At 36.4% G+C, this 26356-nt stretch overlaps 1 protein-coding gene across 1 annotated transcript in view; it reads right to left on the reverse strand.

Annotated features, from left to right (window-relative positions):
- Positions 1-26356, reverse strand: part of AP3B1 (adaptor related protein complex 3 subunit beta 1) — a 162253-nt gene that overhangs the window by 66462 nt on the left and 69435 nt on the right. Inside the window, exons 13-17 of the mRNA XM_084278227.1 lie at positions 25629-25761; positions 19261-19370; positions 9864-10040; positions 3301-3487; positions 2221-2351 (exon numbers count right to left, since the gene is read on the reverse strand). Of these exons, the coding sequence (XP_084134353.1) occupies positions 2221-2351; positions 3301-3487; positions 9864-10040; positions 19261-19370; positions 25629-25761 (738 nt within the window). The remainder of the gene's footprint in view (positions 1-2220; positions 2352-3300; positions 3488-9863; positions 10041-19260; positions 19371-25628; positions 25762-26356) is intronic.

The following is a 26356-nucleotide window of genomic DNA, read 5'->3' on the forward strand; positions in this document are numbered from 1 at the left end:
GAAGTGACCCACGCTGCGGCAGCTGGTGAAGAGCTGAAGCCCAATTGGAAAGGACCCACATTGGAGAGGTTCATGGTGAACTGTGTCCCATGCGTGGGACCCCAGAATGGAGCAGGGGAAGGGTGTGAGGAATGCGACACCCTCCCGCCCCCCCCCCCCCCCCCCAACCCCTGTTGTGGCACAGGGAGGGGCAGGGAGGAAGAAGGGAGTGAAATCATGAATAAAGTTAAGTCTGTGAAGAAGGGAGGGGTGGGGGAAGGTGCTTTAAGATCTGGTTGCACTTCTCATTAACTGACTCACGTGTCACTCTGTGTATGTGTGTGTAGTGTAATAAATTAGCTGCTTTCTTTCCTTTATTGTGTGTTGAGTCTGTTTTGTCCGTGACACTGATTGCAGAATGATCTCTCCCTGTCCTTATCTCGACTCTTGAGCCTCTTAATATATATTGCTCCCTTGTCCAGCCGAAAAGAGGTGTGAGAGTGCAACACTGGTGGGCATCTGGCCTCCAGCCAGGGTCAAACCACCCTAAAGATGCAAACCTAGTAGCAGCAGCCCTTCCAGCAGCCACAGAGTAATTGTATTTCCCTTCCTCTGCAATTCTTCACATAGAAGTACTAAAAGAACACCAGCACACGGCAATACTTTGGCCACACTTTTTTCTTTTCGTATCCCTCTACTACTACTAGAAAAACAGAAAAATTCAGGGCAGAAAAAAATGAATAGGCAGAAAACTGTATCAGAGTGATACAGGTCTCCTTGAGTGACTGCTTTGATTTGGAGTAAGACTAACTTTTGAAAGAGTTCTAAGTGACTACAATGGTGTATGGCTCTAGAAACACAGTCGTTTCCTGTTCAACACCAACAGTTGCTAAAGCTTTGTAATGCTCCACCCAGAAACTGATACTTCAAAAAAAATTATTTTGGCTACAAATGATAATTTAATCGTGGATTGCACCTTAAGAACTCCGCTTCAACTTACATACATCATGTAGGCACATACAGAATTAGAAGAACCACAAAATTAATGACAATGAGACACTCTACAAAGAAAATACTTGCAAAAAAATATGGGGAAAGGATTTTCATGTTTGTTTTGAGGTTTAAATGGTTGGAGGGAGATTTTTTTTTTTATATAGTGGATGGATGTGACTCCATTTTATCAATTTTCTGCAATACTTTTTGGCTTTATGGACAAAGGTACCTCCATACATTCTCCTGTGCCAACCCCATCATTTATAATCCCCTGCTTGAGCTGATTGCCTGTAGATTCACGCCATAAAAGCTTTCAGAATTTGTACACAAATACCTCTTTTCCTGAAATGTATTTGAGAAAGTAGACAATATTAAAGTAACTAAGGAGAAATGCTTGTTCTGCCACATTGCTGTTCGTTGACGTCTGCAAGTCATACCTATTTTTTAGAATTTTCTCTACTCATTCTGTGCTTAACATCTTATATGCAAATTAATTCATGTGCAGCTTACTGTAAAGTTGGATCATGAAAAGGACCATGTGCTTTTCTGGGTATACCTATTAAAATGACACACCTCTTGGACCACCATCAGTATACTATATTCCAGTACATTTGTATTTCTGTTACTGTTCTATAGGTCTCACTGTCATTCAGTAGGACTCTGGCACCTGATGTATAAATCACAACTTCAGTACCAGAACATGACTTTGTCTAAGATCTGATAGATGATGTTTTCCTATTATAAACTTTTCTAATTCTCTCCAGTTGATCTGAAATGCAAACCCTGGTCTCTTCCAAGCATTACACTTTAAAAGGTATGTAATTTTCCCCTTTGCTGCTGCCTTTTCTTTATATTACCTTTTTTTTTTTCTATTTAGACTTAGATTTGTACGTGAACAAACCTCCGCTCACCTCTTACTTTGGTAGTCCAGCTCCACTCATCATTAACAGTAATTAACATAATGCAGCACAACAAATACAACAGGTATGAAATCAGAAGTGAGATGGAGGGAAAAAAGCCCATTCAATCCAAAAGCAGTAGTGGACTACAGGCCTACACTTCTCTCAGAGCAGGCATCGTGCAAGTTTCCAAACATTCCCTGTCCAAGGTAACATAAGCAACACGGATGTTCTCATGCGTCAGTGTTTTTCAGTGCAGCATACAAATAGTATTTAAATACATGTACTTCAGGCTAACATTCTATATTGATAAATGCCTTCAGTGAAGCTGCTTTTCATAGTGACGTACCGATTCAGCTATGTCAACGTTTCGGACGGAGGGGTCAGGTGCCACCTCTGGCCATTCAGACAGCTCCAGGTAGCCGTTGGCTTGGCTGTTCAGCGTGTGAGACAAGGTGCCAAGCTGAAAATGATCCCGATCTATTAAAAAAAAAACCAATGGGTGGGGGGTGGGAAGGAGAGGAGAAATACACAAACACCATGAGCTCTACCACAAAGAGCAATCTTAATCAGGGCTAAAGGTAATTGCCATTATATTACCTCAAATGTCATGGAATAAATATAAACTAGGAAGCTCTTCATAGGTCAAAAAACTGATTTCAGTCCATAGATTACAATAATCTCCCCCATAATGGTCAATAAAAAAGCTAATCAGTCAGTGCGTTTAGAGGTGTTGCTCTGAAATGTAGCTTCTCTAAAAATTACTTTACTGTGAATATTAAGAATGACAGCACAGTTAAACAATCCATATACATGTCTTGGCACAAACACATCCAGAATTTTAATAGTTTTTCTTCAAAATGGAGCTCCTTGTAGAGCTTCAAAACCGGGACTAAGTAAGTATGAAAATTAAAATTGCAAATCGTCACAATGCATTTTTAATTAAGATAACCTGATAACCTTTTAATTTGAGAAACAGACAATGATTCTTACTTGTAAAAAGACAAGGAAAACACACAGGGAAAATTACGACTTTGGACAAAATAATAAAAACATAATCAAGATTCGACATATTTCAGATTCATAAAACATTTGCAATACTCAAATTAACAATATTCTATTAAAGTCTAGATAAAAGACTAGAACTATTTTCCTAAATAGAAGACTAGTTTTCCTCAAAAGACAGACCTTCTGTTATTAAAATGAAATTTAAAATTCACATGAATAGAAATGGATCAGTTTGTCAGGGTTTATCATCAGCACCACACAAACCTTGCTTGCTGAAAAGCAAGTAAGCAGAGCGAGTATCCTTGCATATTAATCATTTGTTTTTGCTAAGTGACACAATTTGTGAGCATATTTGAAACAGAATAGGCTGCCACATTCCTTTACACAATGAACATTTACCAAATGATTTTGGCAGTCATACCTTTAAAAGGAGACTCAAGCAGTGGTGCAGGTTTCTGTGCCAGAAATATTTTTTTGGCATATTTGCTTAAAGCTCCACTCTTCTCATTCGGAACAATAAGCTGCCTAATAAATCTTGTACGGTCTCTGATGTCGTAGCTTTGATCATACTTGCCGAGATTTAATACGTACTGGGTAAGCAATTTTGTCTGTGGAAAAAAACAGGACAAGAACAGAATACAAGTTATTTATGATTATTGATAACTCTGGATAAACATATTTAAAGAGGTAATAAAAATGAATGGTTATGTCAAACAAATGTTGTTCCACAGGGAATATGCATTTCTAAAGCTGCAAATGGAATTCTGAAGCCAAAGCACATGTCCTCTTCTGTATTGGGGAGGTGAATGCTGAGTACTGAGAAGCAGCCATGTGCTAGATTATTAAACTGCTGAAGTGGAAAGAAAGGCATCATTAAAAAAATAATCATATATGGCAAACCCGCTGAAGGGTCTACGTGAGGATAATGAATGTGGAAATACAACTAAAAACATGGCACTCAAAACTTAATCGGAAAAATATGCAGGACATCAAAACATCAGAGGGTATTAGGGGGCTGGCAAACTGCTTCTGCTGAGGTGTGTTTTATGAAGAGATACTGTCCCTGGCATAAGCAGTGTCTGCACTCTGACTGCACTCAGTTACTTTATCCTGAATTATGACCCATTAAAGCAGACACATGAATCACTGAACTGGATTACTGCAAATTATTTGCAGTGCATTTAGCTGTTACTTTTTCATAAAAGCAAGCTGCTGATGCCCTCTAAAAACCAGGATAAAAGACTTCTTCCATTTTTTTCTTGAAGCTTAAAGCCTCCAGTAATATCGGTCATTTATTTATTTATGTAAGAGAGCAACTTATATTATCACAGCTTTTTACAGCCTAATAGGACTTCCTAATTTGATGTCTGAGAATATTAACATGTATTAAATAATTTTGATAATTCAGTTTTAATTTTAAAATTAAAAGAATAATATTAAAAAATCAGGGAGACTTTTCCAGCATCTAAGGAAAAACGTAGTGTAACCAGAACAATAGTGCTGAACAGACTTGTATCCATTAAATATATTTGAAAGAAGTATGCCACTTTCTTTATACACAAGCAAACTGGAAAAAGAGCAAAAATAATATATCAGCATAAGGAAGTAGAATTTTAGTATTTCAACTCAGAATGGAGAAGTAGCACATGTACTGTCAAGGATATCTTGTTTATTATGCTATTGTTCTAACACTAACAGTTTCATTACATGAGCAGGTAATTTTGTAATGTGCCATTTGCTAAAGAAAAGTTTAATTTAATAAGTTCCACCTTGACGATGCAAGGTGAAGTTTTTTCTAGAGATGTAAAAATATTTCTTCAGAATATTAACTCCTGTAAATGAAATACACAGTAAAGAAAAATTGGTTTTAATTTTAATCACATATAATGCAATGTATGCAAGCATTTCACAAAATATCCTGTGGTACCAAAGAGTTGAAGAAATTAGTCATATTATGTTAGAGTAATAGTAAAAACCTAGTTTAAAAAACAAACCAAAAAATGTAACCCATATTTCAATGAAACATTTTAAATTTCTTTTTTCTCTCTTACACCCAAGAATGGTTCTGTGAAGATACATTTTTCCACCAAAAAATAGTTGTTGCTGTTCTGGGAAAGGGAAAACTTTCCCATATGTATTTCACAACTTATTATCAGCTGTTTCTGTATCAAGGTACAAAATCTGAAACAACTTCAACAAACAGAACATACGGAATCTACAGTCATGCACGACTTACAACGTTCAATCTAAATGGAATTGGAAGGGAGGGTTCCCAGGTAACATGAATTAAACAAAATGAAGGATATTTGCTGTGGCCTTTGCCATTACTTCTCCTCTGAAAAACAAAACAAGACTCCTTGCTGTCATGGCAGAAAGCTCAGCAGAACAAACCATAAAACACCATGGTCTTTGTTTGTGAATTGCTGTAGGGCCTTGCAATCATGGTGGGCACTTTTTCAGTAAGCACTGATGGAATAAGATAAAGACTTGATTTTGAAAGACTGCATTTTCTATAATGGAATAATTTCCTCCACAATCCTTTCCTTTTTCCTCCTCTCTGTGCTCTCCCCTAAAATATCTTTTCCATATTGTCCAATACAGATAAAGACACAACAAATTTATATGAAAGAATGTTTCATATCTGCAAGAAGACTCCTTGTAATATATAGTATAAATAGTCTCCGTGAAAACAGCAAGAAAAAGAAGAAACGGCTTCTTTTTTTTTTTTGACTTACAGATAGCAACCAAACAAGTAGCAAAGCTTTTCTACATGGAGGTAGCTAAGAGAAACAATTAATTTTAATTAAAAACAAAAAATCAACTAATTAATACACATCAGTTTTTTCAACAAAGGAATATCCATAAGAAATTGAAAATTATTTGAGAACACATGTTAATTTGGTGAAGTGGAAGAATATGTGCACCACAACTGCTTCATACAGCAGTAAGAAAAAGTATGCTGATGTATGTTACCTTCATTTTCATATGTCAACATTGCCTGTTATCTGGACATACTCATTACATATGAGTAATATGATTTCTTTTATCCTCACACTGTTAGAATCTAAAACTATTTTTTGTAAACTCTGTTGTGGTGGTTTAGCCCAGGCTGGAGGCCTGATGGCCACCAAAGTCTATTACTCCCCTTCTTAGTTGGACAGGGGAGAAAATATGTATTAAGTGGCTCAGGAGACAAAATAAGGACAGTGAGAGATCACTTTGTCAGCAATGATGTGGGCAAAACATACTCAACACAAAGTGAAGAAGAGAGAAGCTACCTAATTTATTACACTACACTACAAAGAACAGTGAAAACTGGAGTTGGGAGCGAGACCAGATCTTAAAACAAATGCAACCAGATCTTAAAATACTTCCGCCCCCTCCCTCCCACCCTTCTTAGCAGACTTTACTCAGGATTTTTGTCCCTTCTTCCCCCCTGTGTGCAGTACAGGGGAGCAGGGACCGGGGAAAAATGGGGTTCTTGGTTACTTCTTCATGAGCTGTTTTCCTTTTCCAGATCTTAAAACACCTCTAACCTCCCCACCAGCTCCCTTCTTAGCAGACTTCACTAGTCATGATTTCACTCCCTTCTTCCCCCTGATCACAGCACAGTGGGGCAGGGACTGGGAGATGGGGGCTTCAGTCAGTCCCTTGCAATCTGGATTCCTTCTTGGGGAGGGAGAGGAGGGGGATGGGGGGAGGGAATAGGGCATTCATTCCACACCCTCCCCCTGCTGCACCGTGGGGTCTCACCCACGGAAGACAGTCCTCCACAAACTTCTGCAATCTCAATCCTTTCCCACAGGGCTTTATCTCTTTATCACAGTGTCTTTCAGTCCCAGTCCTCCACGGGATTCCAAGCCTCCTCCCAGCAAACCTGTTTCTCTCTCATCTCTGTGTCTCTGATTCTCCTCATGGCTGCAAGTGCTGGCAGGGGCTTGTTCCAATGTAGGGTCACCGCGTCTTCTCTATGTCTCCACCTGCTTCATCCAGCGTGGAGCCCCTCCACGGGCTGCAGGTGGGGTCTCGGCCTTTTCCATGGGTTTATCCACAGCCTGCAGGAGCATCTTTCTCTCTGGCACCTGGGCCGCCTCCTCCCCCGCCCTTTCCTGGCCTTGGTGTCTGTGCAGCTCGTTACATCTTCTCACTCCCTTCTCCGGTGGCAAAATGCAGCTACTTCCAGGTTGTTTTCTCCTACACGTGATTCTCAGAGGTGCTGTGACTATCTCTCGGGCCTCAATTTTGGCCTTGAATTGCTCGTTGTTTATAGTTTAGGCTGGCAGAAAACTAACTGCTGCTTAAAAAATGGTCTCAGCAGCACAGCCTCATGAAACTGCAACATCTGTTTATCTAATATTAAAAGTATACCGCAAATAATCCTTCAGCAACATTTCTAGAATTTTCTAGAGGCAATAGTTTAAGAACTTAATGCCTCTTAACATTAACAGCAATTTACCTTCTGGTAGATCCCCTCCTGAAAAAATTTATAATACAAGTATATCCAACAGATGAGACTCTACAATGGGAGAGAAACAGCTAACTATCTACTCTTTGATATCATTAGCTTGCAATAACTTGGTTCTTTAGATATGTAAGGTAAGGCTATAGTGCTAAATCACATTTGACATACTAGGACTAACTGGGACTTTTGACTGTGTAACACAATAGAAACTCATCAAAATCTTCCTGCTATAAGCAAGAAACAGCTACGGCAATTAGATGAACTTATTTTCTGCATAACTTTTTCTATGAGCTTGATTTAGACACCTATCTAGCATATTCATCTATCACTAAGTGTTGAAAAGGAGGAAAGACTTTTCTTATTTATTAAGGTAACACTGAACCAGAAACTCTTTCTTACATTATAAATAGCTTTTGAAAATTCCTGGTGTCATCTCAAGATTTAAAGGATATTGGAAATTCTCATAAAATCCTGAATCTTTTATTAAAAAGCATTAATACATTAAGTGCTACATTAAGTGTCTGAACATATCCCTAAGGAAATTATCAACAGGATATTTATACAAAAGGGAAAAGTAACAAAGTCTTATTTTCTCCAGGATTTTGTGCTTTTCTCCAAGCAAAGCTTAACAGACGAGTTATACTTGCCTTCCCCTCACGCCAGGAAAGGGCTCTTTTAATGTTTGGCTGATGTTGATTCTCTCTTGGCTCCTACCACTACTTTCTGACAAAGTGACATTGTATCTTTGAGATTTTCACAATTCTGTTGACTTTGGATGAAACTGATAAAGGATCAAAATAGTATGATTTAGTGGGGCAAGACACAGAGGGAGAAATCATGGGGATAAGGAGAGATGGACAGACTGACTACTCAGCAGTCAAGTGTAAAAGCTTTGCCTTCAAGTTTGAAAAAATCAAGACTGAAAAATGCCCAGACTTTTTAAGAACTGGTCATTCTAGAAAGAAACATTTTAATACCAAGTAAAGAAGAGTTACTCCTGAGATGTAGATATACAGCAAGAACGTTCCTAACTCTTAAAGGCAAAATATTATCATTTGGAAGGAGTGTTGAGTCAAGCCATGTCATCAACCTACTCCCTCTGAATTCTATATATGAATAGCTTGACCACTTGAGAACTTACTTTTCCACAAGTTAAAAGAGGAAAACACCCTTTGATGAAACTCATCATTTAACAGGTACCTCAGGAGACAGCTTCTTCTGCCTTATTATCATCACCAAATTTGAATAAACTATTATACAGCATTTCTATTAAGATGTGAAACTGGAAAAAGACAATCACATAAATCATCATCTCCTTGTAGACAATGAATTTTTGCTAAATATGGCATGGAAATATTTGTGTAAATTTACAAATATTATATGGAATATAAGTAACTATTATGTAATGGGCCAAAAGTAGACAGTTTAGGTAATCAGACCATTCTTTCCTTAGCTCAGTCAGCATTTTACTTAAGACAAGCACTAACAGAAAGAAGTCACCTTTTGTTAATGTCCTACTTTATAGACTATATAAGCAAAGGACAAACATCCTTATCTGAATGCATGGCAAGACAGTTCATCTCCCACAAGCCCTACAGATCAAGCCTGCAGGTGGATATAACTATGAAGGAAAAAGAAGACACTGCAGTTGTAGAGGTAACAAGATCCTGTACTGTCGAAGCTTTTGTAAAGCTAAGAGGTCTAGTAGACCAGGTACTTTCACACATCTGAGCCAATGTATTTCTTCTACATTTGGGAAAAAACGCCCACTTTTATTTTACAATCTTTTACCATAATAACTTGAATTACATTGAGAAATTAGTGTCAGGATGCTGTATTTCATAGCCAGAGAGTGATGAAGTTCACAATGCTGTCACTGAGAATAAAGAGGCAGCTGGAACCATTCATACCTTCTGTTTTCAGCTGCCTGGAGACCTCAGTTCATCTTTTCATACTATTTGACATTTTCAGATTATCTTCATTATCCCACCCTCTCAACAAGGTAAAGTGAAACACCAAAGAACACAGAAAAAGGAAAAGCAGTTGCTGACTTTAAGATAAGCAATAATGGAAAGACATAATGAGGCCTTTTTACTGACATCTTTTCTAGATATCCTGAACTAAAAATGAGCAGTTTCTTGTCAAATTGACTGTATTCCTTTGAATAATCTGGTCTTAGGTCCAGAAAACAGTAAAACAAATCCAGAAGAGATCAAATCTGGTATTAGTAATGCAATGTACAAATCTTTCCTATTCATAGGAATTAAAAAATCCACAATTATCCCAAGAGGCAAAAAAGAGTGATCTCATCACCACATTCACATTTACAATCTAGCATGTACTCAAAGACTCACTGTTAGATTTAGTCCATAAGATTTCTTGAAAACTGATATTCAGCTTTTCTTCTTAAAATAATACAGACTGGTTTGGTTACTTATATAAAATAAGTCACCACTGATTTATAAAGACTGTACAAAACCTACCACGAGCCTAAATATGTACACTTCTGAGTTTAAGCTTACCTGCTTTGAGTTTGTCAAATACAGTTTTGCACCCAAATTTAAGATCTGCAACTTTACAAGGTCGTCTTCGTTAGTGAAGCTCTTGGCTGTCTTTCTCAAAACATCAGGTGCAATCTTTGGAACCCGTTCACAGTACTCGCCGATGAGCCAGAGAATGCTGGCTCTGGCAACCGGAACCTGAGAAAACATTGCACACTCCAAGTTAACACAATGATGATGTGCATACTTGTACATGTCTGTGTTCAGTAACAAGTTAAAGAAATTATGTTTAAAAGCAGTGGCATGCAAGAAGCACAGACCTAAATTAAATACCGTTCAATACAACCACCGTGGTAGACTGACCATTCATACACATGTAAGATAAAAACAGCAGGAACAGAAATAGAGGCACAGAGAAGTGATATGTTCATGTTCACAGTGCAGTGGTGGCAGTTGGGATGAAAATCCAAGCCTCTGAGGTATGGTTAAGAATTCTTGTCACCAGGTTATGCTAAGCACCACATGGAAACAGAACAATGCTTTTCATGATCATACAAAAATGTTCTCCAACTATACAGCTTCTTCAAATCCTACCTATCTACTTTAAAAGCATAAGAATTTCTTTAGGACTACGGCTATCTTTCCTTCATTTTTATTTAAATATATTAATATTTTTGCAAATGTTCAAGGCCAGCTGAACATAGAATTTTGGAGAGACAGGTTCTCAACTTCTGAATAGGATGTAACTCCTGAACTGCAAACACTGACCAGAATCTTCATACAGGTCTTACTGTTTTGGAGCTACTTGACTGTTTCACTGGAAAAACTGGCAGTAGCAGTTTTTAGATGAACTCCCAGTGTATGGCCAAAACACTGTACCAAATGTACAGCACTGTCACAGACAGAGGGAAAGCAAAATGGAAGAGCACAGAAGGAAACAGAAACATATACTCCCAGCAAACTTAAATCTGTAAGTAGTTAGGAGTTAAATGAAATAATATACACATGCTCTTCTCAAAAGGTGAGCTAGTCTACTTGACCTGGCAGTCAGTCAAATCAAGAACTGCATCCGTATTACATAACTCCCTGAAAATACTGGGATGGTACGGGATGAGAAAATTCTTCTGGGCAGAAGCATGTTTTGCATAGCATCTACAGACTGAGGTGCTCTCACATTTTATACGGACTTTTCTTCAATAGATGCTGAGTTGCTAGGAAAAAGGCATAACTGTTCTATCAAATGACTGACTGTAGTTTAGTTAAAAGAGCTTCCAACTGTAAGTGCAACTTCAGCTAATTTTGCTGTTTTTTCTAAGGTAAAAAATATTTGTACTAACACTTTCCATTACTCCCACCACTGCCACCTTTTTTTATACACTTACACTTAAACCACCATGAATTCTGCCTGAGGTAACTTTCAGAGGAGAAAAGCTTTAGAAATTCAAAGCATTTGGGGTTCTCAAAGCACTAATTCTTAGCACCTTTTATACATGTTTTCATTACTTTTCCAGCATATTCTATTTCTTAGAACTACAATGGGGGCCAACTGTTAAGTTTGCTACTCTATACACACGTACATTTTGAAAGTATTGCTTTCCAGTTCCATTCATAAAAGGTAACAAATGCAAATAAACTATCAAGCTTGTGGACAGCAATTCCCAAGCTACAGTCCACAGGCCACAGCAAACAGTCCACTAACGCACACTGAAGAAATAGAAATTTAATGATTAAACATGTTTTCCTGCTCCAAAAAGTTTGGGAACAGCTTTGAATGAAGCCAACCTGCCAGTATCTGCCTCCACACCTTGCACTGCTGCAAATACACATGCCAACAGAAATATAAACAGGCACATCGCATGGAAAACACAGGTCTGCCTCTGCTGAAAGAGAAAGCAACCAGACCGTTGAAAGGAAGAATACAGGAGTCCAATAAAAACAACATATTCCCCATTGCGATAAACGGCAATTCTAAACATGGAAAAGGTATTTAAGGTAGAGATAACATATTGGGAGTATAACACAGTGATTTAACATACGTAAATATTGATACATGGATGAGGATATTGAGGGGTGGGGATTGTGTATTAATAAAAAAATTAAACGGCCTTGGAACTTAAGAGTGTGAGAGTGGGGAACAAGCTACCGAACAACTGCTAAACATAAAAACTTTAAATGCAGTCAGAATATGTTCGCCTGTGAAATGGTAAGACTGATGCTATTACTGTACACTGACTTCAGAAGAGAAAGAGGTTATTTCTCATGTTCCAAAGGTTACACTGCATTAAGACCTCACTCCCAATCTATTATTTTAAATTGGGCTAAAGAACAGTAATTGAGTGGTACATTAAATTTTCCAGTATCGGAGCAGTTGAAGTTGCTTGCTGTAAAGACAGATACCTCTAAATAAGAGTATATAGACAACTTCAGATTTCAGTTATGCTAGATTTATTTTTCTAAAATATCTGATTACAGACTTGTTAAAATATTAAAATTCTACAAGAGATCACCAAATACCACAGTTTGAGCAGCAGCCTGTAAGAAACATCTCTTTTCCTACTGTCTTTTCATAAAGCAAAAATAGCTCACAGAACACAATTTCAGTAACAGCATTAATTATGAAAGATAAACATCAGTATTGTACATTTCCTAGTCAAATCCAGGACTACACTTTAAAACCACAATTAAATATATTTAAATGTATTTAAGCAGTGTGCATTTAAGCACAGTGTTTTACTCTTAGAAGTTTTTTCCCAGTTTGTAAAATGCAATTATTAGACCAATAAAACAGTTTTAGAATGTATAATGAGTAGACTAAACACAGCGTAATTTGAAAAATACTGACAATGGGAGAGAGATGAAATTTCTCATGAGACCGCCTTTTAACCAGGTTGTTAGCTTACTACATAAATATTCTATATATATAAAACACAATTTTGGGCAACAAGAATCAGTATCAATTAGAGACTTTTTGAATCAAACCATGAGTGGAAGCCATTTTAATGAAAAGTATGTGTTGAACTAATGAACCCAATGTTTCTGCGTCACTGGATTCACTTGGGGTCAAAATCACGCAATATTTTCAGACTTCTTTTTCCCTGTTTAAGTCTTCCAGTTCTTAACCATGTAATATTAAGTGCATGATCCTGCAGACGTCGTTTCCAGGGCATTCAAAATAGCAAACAAGAAATGAAGCCACTTCTAGACCTTCACTGCCTTTTCCAGTATAGCTTAAGTAGGGACCTTGAATTGACAAAAATGCAGGAAAGAATACTTTCATTATTCAGCCCTGCTCTGCATTATCCTCAAAGGCAAACAGGACTGTAAATTACTTTGCCTGATGTTTTATTCCATATGCCCTGAGCAAGTGGTTAAGTGCACTTTTTAAGCCTTAGTACCAGAAAGCAGTTTCTATTGCCATTTTAACCCATTACCTGCCTGGAGGAAAATATATAAATGGTTAAAAAAATACAATCCAGCCAAATGGTCTCCTCTTAAAGAAAGATTCTGGTTACTTACAGCAGTTAGAGAAAGACATTACAAAGACCTTATAGATCACTCTAAGCATCACAACTCAAAACCTATTGTTGTTCAGCTCTAACACTGTTATACAACACACTAGAATAAATACAGCTCCAAATTGCCATTTCCGGTTATCCACATTTGTCACAAAATGAGGAAGTATAATTCACTGCATAAAGAAACTTGCATAACTAGCATTATTTTTTAATTTTACCTGGAACCAGAATGTATGAGGTTGAAGGAAATTTTCGTATGGAAGCAAGAAAAGGTACACAGAAAGAACAGGAGTAAAGGACAAGTGGTTTGTTGTTTTCAAATGGTAGACTTTCAAGCACTTGTCTCTTATTTGAGCCTCTACATATAAAATTCCTTTAAAAAAGGATCTTCAGTGATCTCTGCTATCTCATATATAGTGTACAGGTTTTGTTTAAATTGTGGGTTGTTTTTTTTTTTCAATATGCATATTTGTTTAGAGTTCAGAGTAAAACAATGTCCCAAAAGCCACGTATTCCTCTCAAATTATGAAACCTTACATAGATAGTAGAGCACATAGATAGTAGAGCAAGCACAAAAACAATCAAGTTATGAGAATTGTTCATTGAGGCATTACGTAAGTAAAGGTTTAAAAACACATTATTAGAGTGTACCCTAGGAAAAAATATGAGGCTAGAATCTGAAACTTGCAGAGCTGAAATACATATGAACATATACATTGTGATACCCTCCCACCACTGAAGGAAAGAAGAGCTTACAGAAAGCAAACTGCCTCTGCTGTGAAGCCATATAAAAACATAGCAATAAGCAGGATTTATGCAGGAATACTGTAGAGGAACTCAAGTATGTTTTTGTTGTATGAATGGATAGAGTTGTGTCAAAAAATTCCAGTTACCCACTCTACTAATGAGAATCCCAAACCAAACCAGTTATTAGTGATTCTTAATTGCTTTCATAGCTGACATGTTTTTTCCAACATATTCAGCTCTTCAAAATTATATGTAACTACATTATTTTTCCTCTGAATTTGCAAGTTCTTATCCTGTCTTTATCCCGTCAAGAAGCATTCCTCTTCATCTCTAGATTAGAAAATACTCCAGAATTCTCTCATATTCTAGAAGGAACTAGAGTAATTCTGTAATGAAAAACAAGGATGTTGAAATTCACCAACAATCAAAAGAAAAAATCCCAAATCTGCCTTAGTAGGTACTGTAAGGTAAAGTTTGGAGAAAAATCAAACCAGAACTACAAGATACACATCACCCAGAAAGCAATCACTACTGGGTACAATGTACCATCATAAATTGTTTTTCTAAAATGAAAAAGGCAGAAACCAATTTGGAGACTACTGCAGCTTGTTTATATGAGGAAATGCACAAATGTAGAACACCATCAAGACACTCTGAGTAAGAGCTAATTTTTGCTAGGTTGATTTACATTCATTCATTGCTAAAATGAATTAAGATAAATGAAGAGAGGCACAGCATACTTTGGATGTAAACAAAAGTGCCTCATGTTAATCCAGTTTAATCAATGCAGTATAACCAATCCACTTTAAAACTTAAATCAGATTAAATCTGCAAGTATTTGCACTTAGACAAATTCTGGAGCATTGGTGTTTTGCAAGAGATTTTCTACGAGACTACATAGCAGTATGACACATATTTCATGAGAGCATATTCTAAAAGCTTTTGAAAAAGCCCCTCTACAACATCTTTGAAAATGTCGTTATTTACAGGGTGGAAAAGCAGTCTCATAAATAAAAAAGAACTAGATAATAGAAAAGACAAACAGAAACAGCTACAAGGGAAGGCAATGATTAGATGTCCCACAGGGGCCTACAGGGGAAGATGTGCTGTTTGACAGATTTCCAAGTAACCTAGAAGAGGGCTATCTAGTGAGGAGACAGTCTGCTGACACAATGTTATTCAAGGCAATATAAACTAAAGCAGAGCCTGAACAGTTGGATAACCAGTGATACTTAAAAATTGTGGAGACATGATGCAGCTGCCCTTCAACCATTAATAACAGGACTTGGAAAAAAAAAAGCTGCACATACTGATGAGCCCCAAACTACTTCTAGGGAACAGTATCTTTGAATCATTAATATTTTCAGAGAATTGTAGAATTAAGTCCATGTTCTGCAGAAGTCAAATGGCAGACAGCCCCAAGAACATGAGATAAAAATTACAAACCAACTAATGTCATTATGTCATTACACAAAATATCTCCTTCATAATCTGACTACAGTGCGCACTCCTGGATACTCCACTTCAAAATCCACACAAGTATCAGAAAAGTAGAAGAGAAGAAGGAAAAGCTGATCAGAGGTATGGAATATGAATAGAGGTTAGAATTTTTACATTAGTAATCATGTTGATATGAGTAGCAAACTTAAGCTTCCAGTCAGTGGCTGAGAAGGTACATTGCAGGAGCATCACAATGAATCTGCTCTTAACTTTAAATCTTTCTTCCTAAAACATTAGTTTTTGCTGCTATTCAAGATGAGACTATTAAGAGGACTTTTGGACTCAACCAGTATCATCCATCTTTAAAAGGTCCTTCACATATGCCTACTACTCCCATCATTTTAAAACTATATACTTAATTAATGGAGCCTACACCAGACTGAACACCTAGCACAAACTAGCATTCCACATTTCTGGCCCACTGTTGTGAAGGACAACAGTGTTATTGACACATTATTAGCTAAATAGAAAGTTTAAAGAATTTCGATTATTTTTTTATTTAATATCTTCAGAACTCCATCAGATACACATTTCTCAGTTTGAGAAATGTGTGGAGGAAAGGAGCTGGAATAAAGTTTGATTAAGCTGTACTATGCACAAGTACTTAAATATCAGACAAAGCAGATCTCTTCAGATATTTGCTTGGGCACCCATGAAATAAAAGTTCAGTGTAGAAGTGATAAGATACAAAAGCAAAGGAAGAAAAAGAAACACTCCTTTCAGATATGTAGGAAACAATCAATTAAAGAGCAAACTCAAATGGATGGAGTCCCATGCTTTACTGTTTTGAGTCCTAACCTTTAACTGTACATGAAATTCAGTTGTCTACAGGAGCTCAGTACTTCTAAATTGAACTTTCTAGTATTTTTATTTTTTGTCAGATACATTTAGCTTACTATACAACCCATCACTTTCTAAATGGCTTCCTTACATGATGAAGACAAGAATAAAGACAAGATGAAGACCAGAATTACTTGATTTCAGACCTGAAAGAAACATTGCTATGAAAGATTTGTAGGCACCTTATCACTGACAATCACAATCACAGGCTATCAAAAGTTAAATTTATAATAACCTGGATGAAATAAATTCAGGCACCAACCCAAAAATGTATTCCATCCAGTTTACACGAGTTTTGTTTATTTTACTGGCTATGTCTTCGCCACTTAGCTAAATTAAACCATGAAAATATCTTTTTTTACCTTAAGTACTTTTCCACTTAGTTGAACTTAATTCTGTTCATGCTTGCAATTGTGTTTTATGAATTAATTTAAATTCTAAGAAGCACCAAAAATTTTCTTTGGCCACACTCCCTCATTCTCCAATTATTTTCAAGTTAATTAATGACCGTATCATTTGGCTGCTTCTCCCATGTCCAAATGCAAGGGTCCTTTAAAAACACTGGTATGCTTTTACGTAGAGGAATAGGGTAGGTCCATCAGTTTCAATCGTAATAGCAAAATGAGCTCAGGAATCCTTTCCACAAAAGAAAAGGTTAGGGGAAAAAAAAATCTGCATAAATATATGTGCAGAAAGATATGTATGTGCATGTATACTGCATGTCAACATAATAAGCGTCAGGAACCCTTGCTTTGTGTGTTTAGGTCTTACAGCAGACAAAACCCAAGGTAACTGTGTTATGTCCACTCACAACCACCCTTGACATAGTAAAATCAACGCTTAAAATACACGTACAGATCTCAGGAATTGCAACAATGCTTTATTAAATGTTGACATTTCAAATTCAGATCCTTAGTAACTATACAATCCAAATATCACCTTCCCAAACACGTGAGAATACACTTAAGCTTCTCAAGTACATGAAGGGGTTGGGTGGGTTGGACTAGATGACCTCCAAGGGTCGCTTCCAACTAAAGAATTTTGTGATTCTGTACAAGAAATATATCCATTTTCAAACGTAATAGGTGCAAGCTATTTTGGGATAATGATGAGCTCTTCCAAATTTACTCTTTAATCCAAAGTCCTACACATGCTGAGGAAGATAAATTTCCATTAAGTTATTATTTTAAAATTATGTGTGAAAATGTAAAACAAAATGTACAGTAATCATCTTGGAGAGCCTACAGCATCGATATCACTGCTTCCTTCATGAATAAGAAGCATAATTCAGATTCAGATTTTGATTTTTAGTTTATTCCTATGACTCTGTTCCAGAGACTCTTCTACTACCTTTTCTACTACTCTTCTACCATTTTCTGGTATTTTGTTCAATCTCATTATTTGAGAGCATGAGTATGTCAAATAAATTCAAGTGCTGCATGTCTTTTTTTTTTTCTCCACAGTTTAACTTTTAAAAGGAGTTTCTATTCAGAAAAATTCTCTTTATATAAAACTCAGAAACATTATTGTACACACTAGCTACAAAACTCTCTTAAGTGTTAAACAAAGTACTTTGGAAAAAATATTTTATCTTGTACTGTATGGGGAACTAAGGTGACAAACTCATTTGGTAAAGTCCCAGAACAGGTGTACAGTAAAATTATACACAATTCATGAGACTGTAATTATCAAAATATTGCACAATTTTTCTGAAAACATAGCTGATTCTTTTAATATAGGTAATACTGATTTGATATGTAATTAGCAGCTGTATCTTAGAACCTCTTTTGGTTCTACATATGAGCAATCCAATAAAATTATGTATTTTTTACATCACTTCAAATGTGTGATCATCATCTCTTAGTGAAATAAGATTTCTTTTATCTGTTCAGTAAGCACGAACTGAGAAGACGAGATTTCCTTTTTTTAAAAGAAATTTCAAACTTTGCCAAATTCAACTACGGAAAAATAGGTGTTTCACTGATTTAGAAACACTGCTCCATCATCAATAAAGGTGTAATTATATGAAACTTAATAGTCCGTTATAGCATCCGCAGAAAAATAACTATTGATGGATCAAATTCTGTCATCTTTGGGGTATGATGCAATAGGTAGCTATTGGTCTTCAGCCCTACATTATAATTTAAAACAGACCATTAAATGTTTTTTCAATAACTAGGACTGTAAGGAAAAGTTGGGAAGCAAATATTGACATACCTAAACATCAATTTAATCTAAGGACACATAATAGGCAATAACGCAAATTTCACTGTTAAATGTCACAGAACCTTAAACACCCAGAGATAAAAATGGGACTTCAAGGAACATTTCAGCGTTTCTTGAACATTGCACAGCACCATGTCTGTTACCACAGAAGGTCAGATGATTTGGGAGTAGGGAAAAGATTTAGATTTTTTTTAAGGTCAAATCAGTAAAACAACAGGCTGAAAATGCTCATGTTAAGTGCCGCTTTGGCTTTATTTTCATTTTAACTTGTCCACTCCACATTCTAAAACGGCTTTTTATTTGGCCTAATGGTACTACAAATACTCAACAGCCCAGGTACCTCTTTCAAAATAGCTTCTTGGATCTAAGACAAAAATTGATACCATCTGATAGCTTCTATTTCCTCTTCCTTAAGACCATGAAAAATAACATTTTAGTGTAAAAAACCCCCAAACCCTCCCCAAAACCAAACTTGCATTTAACTGATATATCTATTACTGTTTATGGCCTAAGTTCAAAAGAGGTGGTATGATTTTTATATATAATTAAATATTTATATAAAATTCTAGTCATTGTGCACAAGTACTTACTGTAATGTTATCCAGAAGTTTGGCCATATGCTTAATAATTTCACCATGGTGTGCTGGCTGGGTTTGCAGCAGTTTCTTAATGACAACAACACTTTCAGCAACCACAATTTCTGTTCAAGACAAAACAAATTATTAATTTTGAAAGCATTTATGCGGGAGAAAAAGCCATAAATAATTGATTGTAAAAGATGTTATCAGTTTTCAAAATATGCTTTGCAGAACTGAATGTTATTTACTCAGTAACAAAGATGTAAACCACTCCACTAAGTAATACAAGTTCAGCTTCCAGAATCAAGTTATGAGCAGCAAAAAGGACAGAGAAGCACTCTAATTTAAAAATATCATTCTATTACATACTTCTTTTGAAATTGCCTTTTAGTAAAGCCTCATTTTGTAGTTTTCCATTTCAAATTGAGAAACAGCATGAAAAACATCTGGTTTTCACTGAAATTATGGATATTAGTAAGTAATTTTTGTCTACATTAAAAAACCAAACATTTGCTAAATTTTCAAAGAAATATACATCCCTAAAAGTAACAGCTCCTTCATAAACAAGAGAAATCTGCACTTTAGTCTCTCTCAGGTCTGTAACCTGATCTCTAGTAGACTCAAATTAAGCTTCTAAATAGCAAGCTATTTAAGATTTATGCCAAAGTCATGCATTGGAGTGCTTAACTGCTGTAGCAAGTAACATTCACAGCCTGATCTACTTGTATGAAATGTACAATTTTGAAGCTGAGAAAAACCCACTAGTGCAGAGGTAAGCTTCTATGCAAGGGTAAACTCATGCTGTAAGGAAAGATGAAGGAAACTCAAACACAGTCAAAGCTAAAACCAAAACTAAGACCTCTGTATTAATTCAACACAATTGTAATTTTCATTTGTATTATAAAAAGGTAGCAACTATTGTTACTTCTATTAATGTTTAAAAGAAAGAAAAAGAATAACTAACATTTGTTAAACACCACAGAGGTATTCCTACATTTCAAGAGGTAATCTGACATATGGACCATGCATTAAGGAATCAAGCAAGCTGAAATTTCAAAACAATAGTATGGGAACAAGACCTCTATTTTTAAAATAATTTATTTTAGAATAGATACTTCTTCATGGAGAAAGGCTCTTCAAAAGCTCTAACTATATATCATTATGACATAAGTCTCTGAAATGCTTAAATTTTAGTTTGCAGCTTTTTGTGTCATCTTTTGTTTGATATGACATCGGTTATTTTTCTGTACTAATTTCCTGAAGCAAGGTTAACATCTACTTCACATATGTCAAAGTCTTCCACAATCTTACACACCAATTTAATTTAGATTGTGTTTGCCAGATATTAAAAAAAACCATGATTCTCAGAATTTTGAAGTTACAATCTGGAATATATGTAGAGTGAGGGACATTATAATGACAACCTTTGCCACTGAGTGCTTTATGGTATTACTTAAAGAGAATGGCTAAGCAAAATAAAACTGAACCACCCAAAAAAACAAGTGGGATTTAAGTCATTATTAAAAACACCTGTTGACAATGTTGAACGGATTATGATAAAAATTAAGTGTGGTAGATGGAAATGTAAGCAAAGGAACTACTTTAATATAACCTGTGGGAACAGAATTGTAATCAACTAAAGGTGTGTGGTTCCTTTTATCTGAGTCTAGATACCAAAAATAGAAAGTACAAACAAAAGCAAAATGAATGTGTGTTAGAAGGACTGACATATTCAGAAAAAAGGAGAGGCTTTCCAAGCATTCTTTGTACAGATGAAGAATCCCAGAAGAGAATGAAATAAAAGACACAAACTTAGGTTCAAAGGCAAAAACAAAACCAAAAAACCACCAAAACACATAATGGGGAGATAAAATTGACATTCTGAACAGGCATTAAGAAAACTGTCAAATGTAACTGCAAAGACAAACTGCATCCAAGGCAATGAGAAATGAACACAAGGATTTAAAACGTGTATGAATTATACCCATACATAAAAAGTAAATAAAATTCCTAAAATAAGGACAAAATATAGGCTTTACCTATAAAGGAGACTACATGAGGTATTGGCAACTCCAGTTTTCACAAATCATCGTAAAAATCTTATTATAAAGTTGACTTCTAGTTTTCTTCAAACAATTTTGATGCAATATGCAAATTACTACTCTGAGTAGGAAAATCCTCTGAAGCCCCTGGAGCAAGACATCTCAAAAACCTAAAATATACTCAGTTATACAATGTCCCATTTTCCAAATAATGATATATATATATATATATATAAAATTATTTGGATATATATATAGTGTGTATATATATCCAAATAATGAGAGATATATATAATATATAATATATATATAGAGTATATATTATATACTATATATATATATATATATATATATATATATATAAAAAAAACCCCTCACCAATTTAGTGGACAGTAACTTGTGGGCTCTGAACTACAGACATTTTTTGTAACTGAGGATTTGGCCAGATTATAACAGAAACTCAAAAAAAGACCTCAGCAAGGACTGTATTATTAGTGAATATTCAAAGGCTGCATTCTGAAGTAGAACATTTGGTACCATTGATGTTGAGTCAAATTTTCTTCTACTTACATTAACTGATACTTGGAGAAACTGAAACACTCAACTGAAGACTAATTTATCCAGAGTCTTTAATTTGTGTAATCACTATTTCTAAATGCAGAAAAACTGCATCAAGTGTTTTTTTGAAAGAATATAGCAACTGACTCTCATAATAAGGGCATACAAATGATTAAGTGCATGCTTAGCAGTTTGCAGATGACACCAAACTGAGTGGTGCAATTGACATACCTGAGGGACATGAAACTGACTGGGGGACCTGGTCAGGGTCAAGAAGTGGGTCCATGTGAACATCATGAGGTTCAATAAGGCCAAGTACAAGGTCCTGCACATGGGTCAGGGCCATACCCCAGTATTAATAAGGTTGAGGGGATGAAGGGATTGAGAGCAGCCCTGCTAACATGGACTTGGGGGACCTGGTGGATGAGAAGCTCAACATGACCCAGCAATGCGTGCTTGCAGACCAGAAAGCCAACTGTATCCTGAGCTGCATCAAAAGAAGAGTGATCAGCAGGTCAAGGGAGGGGATTCTGCCCCTTCATTCTGCTATCATGGGACTCCACACAGAGTGCTGGAGGCCTCAGTACAAGAATGACGTGGAGATGTTGGGAGTGATTCCAGAGAAAGGCCAAAAAGAACATCAGAGGGCTGGAGCACCTCTCCTACGAGGAAAGGCTGAGAGAGTTGGGCTTGTTGAGTCTAGAGAAGAGAAGGCTCCAGGGAGACATTATTGCACCCTCCCAGTATTTAAAGAGGGCTTATAAGAAAGATGGGGACAGACTTTTTAGCAAAGTTGGTAGTGAAAGGTAAAATGTCCGGAGAGAGGGTGGGTGGAAACATTCAAGGCCAGGTTGGATGGGGCTCTAAGCAGTGTGATCCAACTGAAAACATCCCTGCTCACTGCATTGGGGTTGGACTAGATGACCTTTAATGGGCCCTTCCAATCCAAATCATTCTACAATTCTATTATTATTTGGGTTATTCGAAGGCTACACAGTTAAAACTAAAGTTAAAAGGCAAGTATTTGAGCTAAATATCCAGACAAACAACAAGTTTCTGCCTTTCCCAGCTGCCTGAAGTTTAAGCTTTTACCAGCTTAATTCTTCTACCCTTCTAACGTAAAAGAACCCTGATACCACATTAACACAGATAAACAGAAGACTACAAGGACCTGGTTTTCTTCTATGACCTCTTAACAGTAATTCCAGTAGATAGGTAGTAATTACCCGATGTGCTAACAGTTTTGGCAATTTTAAAACTTCCCTGTTCAAATTTGTAGACGTAGGTAGGGCACAGCCTATGAATATGCTTATATTCTCTGTTAGCCATAATGTGCAACTTTCAACAGAAAATGAAAGTCACCCCTGTGAAAAAACCCTTCAGGATCTCTCATATATGCCATACAGACAAAAGAAACTTACCATAATCCCATCTCATATATATATATGTATACATGACTTCTATGTCACAGCAGGGCCAGAGGTCAGTTAAAATTATCAAGTTCCTTGCTTAAAGGAAATGATGCATCAAATGCCAAATGTCACATCAAAGCTAAAGTAGCTTTTCTTTTTGCACTTCCTTCAGTAGATGAGGAAGGAAAACAATTCTCAGACCCCAATGTGGCTTCCAGAAACAACGGAAGTAGAGAATTGTTCTTGAAGTTTGCTTTGTGTATTTATGAGGCCTTTGTTTCAAGTCAGATTTCCCCTACTTGGGGGATAATCAGGGCTATGGTAAAAAAACCCATTTGAATCACTGAAGCACATACAGAAACTAGAAAGGTCAGTAAGACACTGAAAGAACTCTGTGAAAACTTATCCCAACTGGACCTGACTACTGTAGAGATTGTTTTACATAAAAAGACTCAACCTTTTAGTATCCAAGTACCAGAAAGAATAATGACCCAGATCCTATGCCAGGTATTTTGGATGTTGGGTTGTAACTACCGTATAGGCCTTTCCAGAACAAAAACATAGAACGAGAATGTGGTTTTGTCACAAGCTTGTTTTTCAGATTTCTGTTTTGATTAGGTAGAATTAATTTGGTCATCTCCACTTTTCCACATTCAAGTGAATTCCCCATAATAAAAAACAAACCCCACAGTGCAGGGAAAGCAGAGTCAACTCGACTTTCTGGGACCTCAAAGCCTGCTGGATTTACCAGTTTGGGCTTCACACTATGCAAAGGTAACAGAACTACTTCCACGCTTCGAACAACCAAGGAAGTAGCAGCACAGCAAAAAGATTGCTTCCACACTTTAAGGGTGAAAGTAGGAAGACAGCAAGACTCTGAAATCTTTTCTACTAGACATGTTTAATCTCTTTTTTTTCTTTCTTACCATGCCCTAAACCCTTCTATGTTCAGTAAACTCTGACTATCAGTAATTTCCTGCCACCTGACTTAAAGTATCATGTAAATGATGCCATTCTATTCATTCCTTGAAAGAAGGAATAAAGACACTGCAGCTATGGTAAAGCAATTTGCCAGCTGCCAGGTTTAAAAGATCCTCAATATATCCTTTGCAGTCTTACAGAACAGTAAGTACAAGAAGATAATTTTATTTGCTAGACAACTACTTAGAAACAGTCAAGAAAACTAATCTTGTTGAGACAGACCTTTGTATACATGCACATGCGTGTGTGTATATATTTATGTGTATATATATGGAATTACTTTGAAGAAAGTAATAATTGAGAAGCTATGCTAAAAAAGGCCTTTTCCTCTTACCTTAGTTCCTTCTTAGCAAAAACAAAAACAAAGAAGGATTAAGTAAAAACCTCAGTATTCTGAAGTGAGAGGTTAAGATGAAAAAAAAAATGGGGATTTGCACACGCTGAAAGGAGCATACTGGCCTAGAGTAAATTTGCTAGTAGAATTAAGCAGAACCAAGAACAAGCTTTGAAGCTTGTATTTTCAATATGGTCATAGCTGAATGTAATAGTAAAAAGTGCACTGTGCAGACATGGCCTTGTAACACAACATGGAACAGTATTACAAAGCTCAGAGTAGATCTCACTGTGAATAATTCTAGTTACTCCAGGCCACCCCAAAACCACACTTTTCCTCCATCCTGACATTATTATTTTTATCTACATATTTCTTGACTCTGTTTAATATTTAACCATATCAAGGTAGACTGTACGTAACAATCATCTTCTAATTCTCCTACTGACTTCTTTGGTAACTGGTAAGAATATACAGTATTATCAGGTATTGATTTACGGTGCTGCTACATCCTGTTTGACTTTATCTGCTCCTTGTTGTTGTTACTTAGTGACTTGCAACTCCGTTTCACTACATAGAAACAGACGGTTAGATCACAAAATCAAGCCAAATTAGGGGCTGTTTACCCTTGAACTATTTTAAATGTGCTTTTTTTTTGCAGTTAGGTGTTGATGCACTAAAAATAAAACATTCCAGGCTTTCAGCACCCTCTACAGGCAAATTGTTTTGATGCAACTTAACATATAAAACTGTTGCCATTGATGATAATCACAACAGGACATGAATAATTATGGCATATTGCGAAAAAACAAGAAAACATGTAATTGCAGGCCATTAGGAATTGATTTACTAAGAAAAAAGAAAGTAAGCATCCAATGATTATGAGAGCCTTTTGAAGTGCTTCAGACAAGAAGCCCCAGATTCACTATTTTTATCCAATCATATAAGCTAAATTATTATAGAAGTCAACTCCTGTATAGTGTTAACATGCCCTTTGTGCTTCTCATTACGAAAAGGTTTAATTCACTCAGAAAACAAAGAGAACACTTAGCTTACCATCCCTGTTGGACAGCAAACATACGAGCCCGTTAAGGCAGGTGTCAGTCACTTCGGTGATGTTAGTTGCGCATCTGCCTATAGCCTGAATTGTAGCTGCAGCAAACTGTTTATCTTGGCTTTTCACGTAAGTCTAAAGAAACAGGATTTTCATTAGTCAACACGTTAGTTTGTTCAACCAAAGACTTACCATATTATGCTCAGAAAACACACTTATTCTAGAATAAACTCAACCTAGAAAGCTACACTGCATAGAAGTTACCATTTTTTCACCTCAGTGTCACTTTTAGAAGACATTTTCTTGATGGCTTTGGTCACCCATGGCCATGAGAACTTCGGATTTCAAGAAAGCTTGGGGCAGGGGGCAATTACCCAAAAAACAGCAATTAGTTTCTATGCAAGGTTGGAAGAGTTGATGAGCTCTCTCTTCAGAGAGGTTTCAGTTCATTTAACCAGTAGCATCTGTGAAACTATGAATAACCTACCTGCCTGAGAACCAGTACCTTTCAGAGAAATCCAGCCAGAGAACTGAAGCAATGAAAATAGATGTCATAAGCAAAGAGGAAAGAAAGAAGGACAGACACTGTTTCACAATACAGGCAGAACATCTTGCTGATATATATATACAGATATTGGAGAAAATACTATTTCATCAAACGAATGAAGTGAGCTTTGGCAACAAATGCTAATGGCCAAACATTGCTAAAATTAAGACCACATCATTTACC

Source organism: Gallinula chloropus (assembly GCF_964237585.1).
Source record: "Gallinula chloropus genome assembly, chromosome: Z".
Lineage (NCBI taxonomy): Eukaryota > Metazoa > Chordata > Aves > Gruiformes > Rallidae > Gallinula > Gallinula chloropus.